Genomic DNA, 13,653 nt, shown 5'->3' with positions numbered 1-13,653 from the left:
CCCCTGCGGGGGCAGGAGGCAGAAGCTTGGTCCTGCGGCAGCCAAGCTTCCCTCCTCCCCCGCTTCTTCCGGCCCCTCCTCCTCCTCCTCTCACCGGGCAGGCAGCGTGCCACTCAAAATCGGCTTGTGTGCCATAGGTTGCCGACCCCTGGTCTAGATAATACTTAGTCCTGCCATGAGTACAGGGGACTGGATTAGGTGACCTCTTGAGGTCCAGTCATATGATTCTGTGATCTAGTCTTATCTCCTGCCTAACACAGGCCATAGAATGTCCTCAAAATAATTCTTGTAGACTGCTTCAGCCTTACATTATAACAAGATAGAAGCACAGATATAGTTTACAGGCTTGAAGCCAGCCTTTGCTTAGTCCCATCTTCCTTATGTATCACTAGCACCTCAGTCTTTTCCAAAACAAATTAGGCATTAGGATAAAAGGTCAGGCTAAGGTTGCAGAGGATATCAGTGGTAGGGTGTAAAGGAGTTTTATCAAATTGCAAGAACTTTCTCAGCATACACCCTTACTTATGCTGTGACCTTTGGCTCCAGGGAGTAACTACATCACTGAACTCATGATTGTATGTTCAATACACCCTTGGAGGCCTGTGCTTACTGAGTAAGAGGAAAGTAAGGGTCTAGCAGTGGTCTAGACCCATATCCTGTCCCTGACAGTGACCAGTGCCACATACTTCAGAAGGTACAAGAAACCCCTTAGTAGACAATTATGGAAAGACATGCCCATAGGGGAAAGAGCTTTATTTTCTCTAGCCTAGTGGTTCTCAACCAGGAGTACGCGTACCTCTGAGGGTACATCAGTTCCTCTAGATATTTGCCTAGTTTTACAACAGGCTACATCAAAAGCACTAGCAAAGTCAGTGCAAACTAAAATTTCATATACAAGTTATTGTCTGTATATTGCTCTATACACTGAAATGTAAGTACAATATTTATATTCCAGTTGATTTTATAATTATATGGTAAAAATGAGTCAGCAGTTTTTCAGTAAGAATGTGTTGGAAGCTGTGAGCTTCTAAACAAGGTTTGACATCTAGAAGCCTCTGTTCATTGGCTGAGCCTTAGTCAGGGGGTGGGGCTATCAGGAAGGTCAGGGCTTTATAAAGCTGCGAGCAAGCGACCAGGGGCTGCTAACGGAGTTTTGAGAGGGAGTTAGGAAGGGGGCGAGGTACACTTGCTATTCTTTAAAATCTTTAAACTAAACTTCTTGATTTAAACAAAAACCTTGTCATTAACCTAGGTAGCTGTAGGAGAAAATGCAGGCAGAAGCCCAGCAGCAGAGTGGGGGCTATCCTGTTTGTTGCACTCAGTGAGGCATGTATGATTACCTGCCCTGTGAGCGGGTGGCATGTGTGCGCATTTGGTGCAAGGAGCTCCTGGCTCTCAGAGACCACGTACAGGCTTTGGAGGCCAGGGTGGCAGAACTGAAGGAGCTAAGGGAGGCAGAGAGGTATGTTGATGAGGCTTTCCAGGACACTGTAGCTTTATCCCACCTCCGATCAGACAGCCCCTGCGCTGTTAAGGAGGATGAAAGGCTCAGGAAAGGAGAGCAGTCAATGGGAGCAGAGGGAAACCTTCCCATAGTTGGGACCCTCCTTCCACATGATAATGGGGTATCCTCTCACACTGAGGTTACCTCTCCGGGGGAGGGCACTCCAGTCATTAGGAAAAGGCAGGTGTTAGTAATGGGACATTCGATTATTAGAAACATAGATAGCTGGGTTTGTGATGACCGGGAGAACTGTATGGTGACTTGCCTGCCTGGTGCGAAGGTTGTGGAGCCAGTGGTCGTGGTACATGTAGGTACCAATGACATAGGGAAGGGTAGGAGAGACGTCCTGGAGGCCAAATTTAGGCTTCTAGGAAAGAGACTGAAATCCAGGACTTTTATGGTAGCATTCTCAGAAATGCTTCCAGTTCCACGTGCAGGGCCAGGTAGACAGGCAGGCAGAGCTTCAGAGTCTCAATGCGTGGATGAGACGATGCTGTAGAGAGGAGGGGGTTTAGATCGGGGTGAGCAAACTACGGCACGCGGGCCACATCTGGCCCGTGGGACCCTCCTGCCCGGCCCCTGAGCTCCTGGCCAGGAGGCTAGCCCCCGGCCCCTCCCCTGCTGCTCCCCCTCCCCCGCAGCCTCAGTGCGCAACGCCGACAGCACAATGCTCTGGGTGGCCGGGTAGTGCAGGTGCAGAGCCGCAGCCTGAGCCGGTGCTCTGGGCGGCGCGGCTGTAGCGCTGCCAGCCACCGGTGCTCCAGGCAGCGCGGTAAGAGGGCAGGGGAGTTCAGGGTGGTGGTCAGGGGGCGGGGCTGTCAGAGGGCAGGGAACAGGGGGGGTTGAATGGGGCAGGGGTCTCAGGGGGGCAGTCAGGAAGGAGGGGGGCGTTGGATGGGATGGCGGGGGGCAGTCAGGGGCAGGGGGTCTGGGAGCAGTCAGGGGACAGGGAACGGGGGGGTGGATGGGTAGGAGTCCCGGGGGACTGTCAGGGGGTGAGAAGCGGGGTGGGGGTCAGATAGGGGTCAGGGGCTGGGCCACGCCTGGCTGTTTGGGGAGGCACAGCCTCCCCTAACCGGCCCTCCATTCAATTTTGGAAACCCGATATGGCCCTCAGGCCAAAAAGTTTGCCTGCCCCTGGTTTAGTTTTATTACGAACTGGGGAAACTTTTGGAATAGGGGAAGCCTGTACAGGAAGGATGGGCTCCACCTAAACCAAAGTGGATCCAGACTGCTGGCACTTAACATTAAAGTGGTTGCAGAACAGTTTTTAAACTAAGAGATGGGGGAAAGCCGATTGCTGCAGAGTAGCACGTGGATCGGACAGAGACTTCTCTTAGGGGAGAGTCTAATGATAGAGAATCTCCAGGTTATAGTCAGGAGCAGAGGATGGAGGAGGATAATGTAAGGGCCAGATCAGATGATAAACAAACATTCACATAAAAAAGAATCTAACACATCAGAAAAGGGCAGACAAATAAACAGTGACAAGTTTTTAAAGTGCTTGTACACAAATGCTAGAAGTCGTCTAATAATAAGATGGGTGAACTAGAGTGCCTTGTGATAAAGGAGTATATTGATATAATAGGCATCACAGAAACCTGGTGGACTGAGAGCAATCAATGGGACACAATCATTCCGAGGTACAAAATATATCGGAAGGACAGAACAGGTCGTGCCGGGGGGAGGGGATGTGACATTATATGTGAAAGAAAAATGTAGAATCAAATGAAGTAAAAATCTTAAATGAATCCACATGTTCCATAGAATCGCTATGGATAGTAATTCCATGCTCTAATAAGAATATAACAGTAGGGATCTATTATCGACCACCTGACCAGGACAGTGATAGTGATGATGAAATGCTAAGGGAGATTAGAGAGGCTATGAAAATTAAGACCTCAATAATAGTGGCGGATTTCAATTATCCCCATATGACTGGGTACATGTCAGCTCAGGACGATATGCAGAGACAAAATTTCTCGATACTTTAAATGACTGCTTCTTGGAGCAGCTGGTACAGGAACCCACAAGGGGAGAGGCAGTTCTCCATTTAGTCCTGAATGGAGCACAGGATCTGGTCCAAGAGGTAACTATAACATGGCTGCTTGGAAATAGTGACCATAATATAATAACATTTAACATTCCTGTGGTGGGAAGAACACCTCAACAGCCCAACTCTGTGGCATTTAATTTCAGAAAGGGGAACTATGCAAAAAAATTAGGAGGTTAGTTAAACAAATTAAAACAACAAGGAGTCCGGTGGCACCTTAAAGACGGACAGATTTATTTGGGCATAAGCTTTCGTGGGTAAAAAACCTCACTTCTTCAGATGCATTTGTTCATAATCCAACCTGTTCATTATGACTACAGCACCTCCTTTGTCAGCCCCTTTGATTATAATGTCAGAGTTATTTCTGAGGCTGTGGATGGCATTGCGTTCTGTATGGCTGAGGTTAATGGGGCAAGTGATGCTGTTTGTTCACAATTTTAGCCTGTGCATGTCTGCGGAAGCACTCTATGTAGAGGTCCAGTCTGTCATTTTGACCGTCAGGAGTTCTTCTTCTTGTAGTGTTGGTAGGAGGGTTCCTGTGGGTCAGTGCACTGTTCAGTGGTGTGTTGAAAATATTCTTTGAGTCGGAGACAACGAAAGTAGGTTTCAGTCTGCATCTGAAGAAGTGAGGTTTTTCACCCACAAAAGCTTATGCCCAAATACATCTGTTAGTCTGTATCCACAAAAACAACAAGAAGTCCGGTGGCACCTTAAAGACTAACACGGCTACCCTCTGATACTGGACACCATGCAAGAAATTAAAAGGTACAGTGACTAGAGTGAAATCCTTGCAAGCTGCATGGACACTTTTCAAAGACACCATAATAGAGGCCCAACTTAAATGTATACCCCAAATTAAAAAAACACAGTAAAAGAACTAAAAAAGAGCCATGGTGGCTTAACGACCATGTAAAAGAAGCAGTGAGAGATAAAAAGGCATCTTTTAAAAAGTGGAAGTCAGATCCTAGTGGGGTAAATAGAAAGGAGCTTAAACACTGCCAAATTAAGTGTAAAAATGTAATAAGAAAAGCCAAAAAATGAGTGAAGAACAGCTAGCCAAAAACTCAAAAGGTAATAACAAAATGTTTAAGTACATCAGAAGCAGGAAGCCTGCTAAACAACCAGTGGGAACCCAGGACGATCAAGATACAAAAGGAGCACTTAAAGACGATAAAGTCATTGCGGAGAAACTAAATGAATTCTTTGCTTCGGTCTTCACGGCTGAGGATGTTAAGGAGTATCCCAAACCCGAGCCGTCCTTTGTAGGTGACAAATTTGAGGAATTGTCACAGATTGAAGTGTCACTAGAGGAGGTTTTGGAATTAATTGATAAACTTAACAGTAACAAGTCACAGGGACCAGATGGCATTCACCCAAGAGTTCTGAAAGAACTCAAAAATGTGAAATTGCAGAACTATTAACTATGGTTTGTAACCTGTCCTTTAAATCAGCTTCTGTACCCAATGACTGGAAGATAGCTAATGTAACGCCAATATTTAAAAAGGGCTCTAGAGGTGATCCCGGCAATTACAGACTAACGTCAGTACCGGGCAAATTAGTTGAAACAATAGTAAAGAATAAAATTGTCAGACACAGAACATAAATTGTTGGGCAAAAGTCAACATAGTTTCTGTAAAGGGAAATTATGTCTTACTAATCTATTAGAGTTCTTTGAAGGGGTCAACAAACATGTGGACAAGGGGGATCCAGTGGACATAGTGTACTTAGATTTCCAGAAAGCCTTTGACAAGGTCCCACACCAAAGGCTCTTACGTAAATTAAGTTGTCATGGGATAAGAGGGAAGATCCTTTCATGGATTGAGAACTGGTTAAAAGACAGGGAACAAAGGGTAGGAATAAATGGTACATTTTCAGAACGGAGAGGGGTAACTAGTGGTGTTCCCCAAGGGTCAGTCCTAGGACCAATCCTGTTCAACTTATTCATAAATGACCCGGAGAAAGGGGTAAACAGTGAGGTGGCAAAGTTTGCAGATGATACTAAACTGCTCAAGATAGTTAAGACTAAAGCAGACTGTGAAGAACTTCAAAAAAGATGTCACAAAACTAAGTGATTGGGCAACAAAATGGCAAATGAAATTTAATGTGGATAAATGTACAGTAATGCACATTAGAAAAAATAACCTCAGCTATACATGTTATACCAATAAAAACTAGCAGGATCTTATTAAAGGGGACAAGATAAAGATGCCACATTTATTATGATAATTTGATTTATGACCAATAAATAATATCTTAATCCTTATACACACACATTATACCGAATACCTATACACACACACACACACATTTACACACACACACACACATCCATCAGATGTTCTGCAGCTGCTGCATAGTTACCAGTCCTGCTTGAGTCTGTGGCTTGAGTTTGCAGCTTGGGTTCGTAGCTTGTGGCGGCTAACTGGCCAGGAAAGCCGGGCACAAGGACGAGCTGGGTCTCTGTTGGGCATGCACCGATGCCCTTCCATGTTGGCAGCAGAATGTTACCCTCCTCCAAAGTTTTCCATCTCACCCATCCTTTTTGTAGGCTTTAGTTTGAATCCAGAGTCTATAGGTCTTGCTGTGTCAAGCTGCCTCTGGGTTTGGTGATTGATCACCCGTCAATTGCAGACATGACTTTCAGCCTCGGACCGGGCTTTGATCTTCCTTCTATTGTACCTTTTCTTTTTAGGGTGGATTCTTTTTACTTTGTTAGGGCTCTTGTCTGCATCTTCAGCCATTGGTGTTTGAACTCTATTTAATCAGGACAGGCTGGGGCTGGAGCTTGATTCCATCATCCATACATACCTCATTCACACATTTAAACTAAACTAATAAGATTACAGCAGGGTTTGCAAAAATGAAGGTTGCAGCAAGCCCTTACAAAATGGAGTAAGTGTTTTAAAATGGGGTTTGAATTACAATATGGCAAACAGTGAACAGAAGTTACACTGTAGGCAAGTGTAATAAATGGTGAACAGAAATTACAATACTGAAACAGTGCAAGTCTCAGTGATTTAAGCAGGAATTGGATTGATAGTGAAACTTACAAAGGCAGCTGACTGAACAGCTATGGCTCTTAACAAGCATCTTAACTGTTAATTAGCCAGTTATTGGGGTAACTGGTTTTATGAATGAATATTGTTTCATTCATAAAACTTTACTTATGAAGTTACATTAATAAAGTAAACAATTAAAAACAATTTCATTCATGAGTCCTACATACATACAATATGATGGGGGCTAATTTAGCTACAACTAATCAAGAAAGAGATCTTCGAGTTATCATGGATAGTTCTCTGAAGACGTCCACGCAGTGTGCAGCGGCAGTCAAAAAAGCAAACAGGATGTTAGGAATCATTTAAACAAGGGATAGAGAATAAGACGGAGAATATCTTATTGCCCTTATATAAATCAATGGTATGCCCACATCTTGAATACTGCGTACAGATGTGGTCTCCGCATCTCAAAAAAAAGATACTGGCATTAGAAAAGGTTCAGAGAAGGGCAACTAAAATGAATAGGGGTTTGGAACAGGTCCCATATATGAGGAGAGATTAAAGAGGCTAGGACTTTTCAGCTTGGAAAGGAGGAGACTAAGGCCTGGTCTACACTATGGGATTAATTCGGATTTAGCAGCGTTAATTCGAATTAACCCTTCACCCGTCCACACAACAGAGCCATTTAGTTCGAATTAAAGGGCGCTTTAAATCGATTTCTGTACTCCACCTCGACGAGCGGAGTAGCGCCAAAATCGATTTTGTTAATTCGAATTAGGGTTAGTGTGGCCGCACACCACCGAATTAATATGATTAAAATAAATGGGGTAGTGTGGCCGCACACCACCGAATTAATGTGGTTAAAAACCGAATTAATGTGCTTAGTGTGGCCGCGCACAATCGAATTTATACAACCTGTTTCCCAAATTCGAATTATCTAAATTCGGATTAATCCCGTAGTGTAGACATACCCTAAGGGGCATATGATAGAGGTATATAAAATCATGAGTGGTGTGGAGAAAGTGAATAAGGAAAAGTGATTTACTTGTTCCCATAATATAAGAACTAGGGGCCACCAAATGAAATTAATGGGCAGCAGGTTTAAAACAAATAAAAGGAAGTAGTTCTTCACACAGCACACAGTCAGCCTGTGGAACTCCTTGCCTGAGAAGGCTGTGAAGGCTAGGACTAACAGGGTTTAAAAGAGAACTAGATAAATTCATGGAGGTTAAGTCCATTAATGGCTATTAGCCAGGATGGGTAAGGAATGGTGTCCCTAGCCTCTGTTTGTCAGAGGGTGGAGATGGATGGCAGAAGAGAGATCACTTATGTTCTTGACAGTTTTGTATTTTTTTGTCTGATTTTGTAAGCAAGTAGTTTTTAAGTGAGGTGAAACTTGGGGTATGCAAGACAAATCAGACTCCTTAAAGGAGTACGATAGTCTGGAATGGTTGAGAGCCACTGCTCTAGCCCATTCACTATTTTATATACCTTTATCACATCCCCTCGTTGTCTGAATAGTCCTGATGGTTTTTCACATTCCCTCATTTTTGTCACCCATCTCAGAACATCCTCTGTATTTGCTTTATCTTTTTTGAAGGCAGCGTGCCGCCAGCAGCAGCACAGAAGGGTGGCAATACCATACCGTGCTATCCTTACTTCTGCACTGCTGCCTTCAGAGCTGGGCAGCCAGAGAGTGGCAGCTGCTGACTGAGGGCCCAGCTTTGCAGACAGCAATGCAGAAGTAAGGGTGGCAATATCATACCATGCCATCCTTACTTCTGCACTGCTGCTGGCGGCAGCTCTGCCTTCAGAGCTGGGCTCCTGGCCAGCAGCCGCCACTCTCCAGCTCTGAAGGCAGTGCTGCCGCCAGCAGCAGCACAGAAGTAAGGGTAGCAGTACCACAACCCCCCCCTTCTGCACCTCTCCCAAACACACAATAACCTTGCGCGCCCCCCCCCACTCCTTTTTGGGTCAGGACCCCTACAATTACAACACTGAAATTTCAGATTTAAATAGCTGAAATCATGAATTTTACAATTTTTAAAATCCTATGACTGTGAAACTGACCAAAATGGACTGTGAATTTGGTAGGGCCCTACTTATGCATACTAACATTTTGTTTTCTCTTTTGACTGCTGCACATTGAGCAGGGTTTTTTGAGCTGTCTAGAGGGATGGATGGATTCGTTTCACCTTCTGTTTGACATCCACCTGCCCATAGCATTGTAAGCCTGTCCTAGCAAGAGAGAATAGTCTGTCTAGATCCGCCCAGAAAAGCCTCATCTTTCTATCTATGCTTTAATAGGTCATTGTGGAAAAGGTCTCAGGCTCTCAGATTGTTGACATTGATAAGAGGAAGTATCTGGTTCCGTCTGACATCACTGTGGCCCAATTCATGTGGATCATCAGGAAGAGGATTCAACTGCCATCTGAGAAAGCGATATTCCTCTTTGTAGACAAGACTGTCCCACAGTCCAGGTGAGAGGCCATTAGACTGGAATTTGTGTGCATTTCACTAAAGATACATAAGCTCTGTGGTGCATACCAGTAAGATATTTATAACTGGTACTCCATACCAGAAAGACACAGGAGGCCACCGGGTGGCCCCATGCCAGCAGCTCCGCTGGCGCAGCTGTACCACCCCCCAGCCCCACCCCCAGCCCTTCCATGCAGCCATGTCTCCTGTCTGGGGTCTGTACAGCAGCCCCATCAGAGGACAGGGCTGTGGGTGGTACAACTGCGCCGGAAGAGTGGCCCCACGTTCTGCTCTTTTTGCTGCTGCAGTTCCAGAGAGCCCTGTGGTTCAGAAGTCTCTGGTACAGTAGGAGGAGGACAGAGCCCCTCCCCCCCCCCCAGGTAACGTGGGATGGATCATGGGGAGGGGACAGGGAGAGCGCAGGGGCCCCGAGCTGGAAGGGGGGAGAAAGTCATGTGGGGGAGGTCACATGTTCCCCCTTTGTGTCCCTCCCATGAGTGCAGCATACCAGTAAGAAATTAATTCTGCTTGCACCACTGCATAAGCCTGATGGACCACATTCTGCTATGATGTTAGTGTTAACTCCTCCATATGATATACTGAGGAGCAGCTCACTGAGGAAGTAAAGGAAGAATGGTTTGCTATTTTACTATCATTGCTCTCATTTTTCTCATTTTATTTAAATGCTGGCAAAATACAAAACCCCAGCTTATTTATAAGAATAAGCTGGAAGAAAAGATGATTGTAAAGCAACTCAGTTGTGACATGCCTCAGGGAAGGATGGTGGGGAAGGTTATTGAGATGCCATGTAGGAGTCTGAGACATAGATGGTGAACTTCTTGCCAAGAAAGCAAGTTTAACAAAGTTAAACTTTCAGCAAGAGTTCAGGAATCATTTTAGTATCCAGCGGAGAGAGTCACTAAAATCCTCTTAGACTATAATTTCTTTGGGGCAAGTACTGTGCTTACTCTATGTTCTCCACAGCACCAAGCATGATACCAACAGTCAAAGTTCCATTGAGAATGTTAAGGTTGCATGATTAAATGCTCCAAAGTGAATACCATAGTCAGGATTCTTGGAACAACCCTTAAATCTGCCCCCTGGTATGTATGACTAATCAGATAGCCACCTACTTTCTTAAATAATACAGTACTGAATTATAATCTTGTAGGATGCAAAGTGAATGAAGGGAATGGCCCCTTGTCTTATTCACTATGCATTTTATATAGAAATAAATTTTATTGGCTGGCTGGTGTACACAGAACAATACATTGTAGTAGCAGACACTACATAGGCACCAAAGGTTGTAGCAGAAGCTATACTGCGTTATTTGAGAAACAGCATGTAATAATGGCAGAGATAAGGCATTACTTGATGTTTGAATGCTTAAAACCATGCAACCTTAATGGTCTCTTCAGAGAATCTGCAAAGGATTTTAAAAAATTGCATGTTGTGGGTCCCCCCTTTTGCTGCTTTATTGTGTATGAGGCCTGAAAGGGGATTTTTTTTTTCCTTCCTGCTTGGTTACTCAAGTCTGATCTTCCTGGTATTGCAGTAACACCTCTTTGGGTGTGTATCTCAAATGTGAGTTGTGAACTTTTACATGTTAACTAGATGGACAGGAATGTTGACTCTTTAACAAAGGCATCTTTTTGCCCAAACATTAACAAAAAACAAGGTTTAACTAGAGGGTCAGACACTTCCTTGCTTCTGTAGGTTGAGCTCATTGCACATAGCAGGGGGCTCCTTGTATTCCTCTGTTTCCCCACATGCTTCCTCTGTGCCACCCCGCTACTCCTCTGTTTAAAGGACTCACTGCAACCCACCCCCTGTGATGGCCCCAGCATCTTCACCCTTACCTTAGGGATGAAGTCTTTCTTGAGTCCCTGTAGCCAGCAGCATCATCCTTACTTCCCTAGCTCCAGGGTATGTCTACACTACAGGATTAATCCGAATTTAGATAATTCGAATTTGGGAAACAGGTTGTATAAATTCGATTGTGCGCGGCCACACTAAGCACCTTAATTCGGTTTTTAACCACATTAATTCGGTGGTGTGCGGCCACACTACCCCATTAACTTAAACACAGTAATTCGGTGGTGTGCGGCCACACTAACCCTAATTCGAATTAACAAAATCGATTTAGGCTCTACTCCGTTCGTCGAGGTGGAGTACAGAAATCGATTTAAAGGGCCCTTTAATTCGAATTAACTGGCTCTGTAGTGTGGACGGGTGAAGGGTTAATTCGGATTAACGCTGCTAAATCCGAATTAATCCCGTAGTGTAGACCAGGCCCCAGTTAGCAACTGGTCTGCTCTGCTCTGTCCAGCAGCTCCTTTTATATGAGTCTGCTGGGATCTGATTGGCTGCTTCCCTGCAGTCTCTCTCTGCAGCCTGGAGGACTCACCTCTACTGCTCTTTCTTGGGACGGGGTGCGGTAGAGCTGTGAGGCCTCCAGCAGGGGGTCTCAGAGCCTGGTACATCCCATCACATCCCCTTATTCACATCTCCCCCCATGCCAGGGTTCCAATTCTCCCCCCATGCCAGGGGCTTTGTGTGCACCCCTACTACCTCCCCATTCTTCCTTTCCCTCCACTATTCTTCTTTTCTTTTCTTTCTTTTTCTGAGTGTCAACATTTCGAAACTATTGGGAGGATGGGCAGAGTTAAAATGAGCAGTGTCGTGGTCAAAGACCCCCACGCAGTCATTTTAGTTCAAAGACTCAAGCCTGAGGCCAGTTTATTGACATACAAACCAGTGCACTGGGGTGTAGTCCGGAGACCAACACCCCGAGCCCTACACGCAGGCGGGCTTTTATTTCATTAAACCACAAGCAAGGTACAAACAATACGTCATGAGTTAAGAAATTGGGGGTTAGTCACAAGCTGGGCATGGGTTGATCACGAGCTGATCATGAGCTAAGAAACTGGGGTTGGGGTCAGTCCTCCCCTGGGGTCAGTCCTCCCCCCCCCCCCACCTTCTTTCTTAATTTTCCGAGAAGTGGGTGTTAATTTGGGTAGAGGGGCGTTCGGTGGTTTCCGCAGGGGTGGTGCTCGGCCCTAGCTTGGGTACATTTCTTAAGACTTGGTATATGTCATTTTCTGGGGGATTTTGGCGAGGGTTTGAGGGGGGGTTTCCAGGGGACGCTTAAAGGAGAGCTAACATTGGTTAATTTGCAGATAGCTGGAATTGGAAAATGTTGCAAATAGTTATAGCAGCAAGGATGATTAACTCTCTGCAAAGACAATTTCTTAATACCAAGCAACTTACATTATATTTCTAAAGCCTTGCGGTTATTGTATTTCTAAAGCCTTGCGGTTATTATATTTCTAAAGCAGTTTCTTTAGTTTCCAACAGACTTTGTAATTCCCTCTCCCTCTCCCCTCCTCTGTTACTCCTTTTGCCTGGGGTTTGGCAGAGAATTGAGTTGTGCAGTACTGTTCAGGCTTTCAGGCCTTCTCTATTCTGCACAAAGGTCACCATCATGACAGTCTTTTGTTGGAGGTGTTTTGGGGCCTGTAGGCCCAGAACTTTGGTTATCGGAAAGAAGACCCCCTGTTCTGTTTCCCCACAGCAGTATTAGACTGGAATGTGTTACTGGCCGCCTCAACTCATTTTTTGATTTTTAGACAATTACAGAGGTGGTTGAAGCTGCTGGTTCTACTAACCAGATGCCAGGGGCTCACATGTCCTCCATTTCCCCCTTCCTGTTTTCTACTTCCCACTAAAATGAACAAGGTTCTGCCCATTGTCGCACAGAACATTCCTTGAGACGTTATTGATGGGATGTGGCATTCAGGAGTCATAGTGTTCTCTCCAAACAGAGAAATGCTGTCAAGTGAGTGTAAGGGCCCGCACACTCAGCCAAACAGCTTCACTGAAAATCCATTCCCCCCCCAAGCTACTCATCTCTTGTGCTAACACAATTTCACAGTGCCTCAGGCTGCCTGCAGGGGCACAAAGCTGACTGTCCAATTTAAACAACAAACAGGAAATAAAACCTGTTTTTTGACAAATCTTTCAGGCCATTATACATCATAAAGCAGCATAATAGGTCACAGGACTTTTTTTTTAATTTTAAAGATCACTTAATATTCAACAAACACCTACAAAATGTCATTAAACACAAAGTTGCAGCATCTGGAACTATTTGGATAGACAGCACTGGAGCAGCCTGTTCTATACAAGGTGCACACTTAGGACAATGGCATGTAGGGCATGCTCTTACCTCACTGTACAATTAATGAGACATGACTACTACAGACATCATCGCACACCTTACACCGAAGTGAATGAGGCAGAGAATAATAGAAGCCTTACCTTCTTCAGTGCACCCTCTAGCAGATTAATTCCGTCATATGCAGTGAGGTTAACCACACTTGCATGCTGAGTGCAACCTTTCTTTGTTTGGAATGTTGGTATTCCCAAAATACTGGAACTGCATAAAACAAGTCTAAAGCCTTCATCACATGGTCAAATCAAAACTTATTTTCACATGGACACTCAAAGGCCCTTCTTGTCAATGAGGATTAGTTTCCTGCCAAATTTAAACTTGCTATCCACAGACATTTTGGAGCAAGAGGTACTCAGATTAGTCCCTTTTTATTTTATCATAGGGA

General features: G+C 44.9%; 1 protein-coding gene across 1 annotated transcript in view; it reads left to right on the top strand.

Annotated features, from left to right (window-relative positions):
• The window catches only part of LOC113409393 (gamma-aminobutyric acid receptor-associated protein-like 2), a 30,204-nt gene that overhangs the window by 15,630 nt on the left and 921 nt on the right, over positions 1-13,653 (top strand). Inside the window, exon 3 of the mRNA XM_026663245.2 lies at positions 8,864-9,036. Within this exon, the coding sequence (XP_026519030.1) occupies positions 8,864-9,036 (173 nt within the window). The remainder of the gene's footprint in view (positions 1-8,863; positions 9,037-13,653) is intronic.

Source organism: Terrapene carolina, unplaced genomic scaffold (genome assembly GCF_002925995.2).
Source record: "Terrapene carolina triunguis isolate 2854851 unplaced genomic scaffold, T_m_triunguis-2.0 Scaffold32922, whole genome shotgun sequence".
Taxonomy (NCBI): domain Eukaryota; kingdom Metazoa; phylum Chordata; order Testudines; family Emydidae; genus Terrapene; species Terrapene triunguis.
This window is presented reverse-complemented; position numbering and strand designations above follow the sequence as displayed.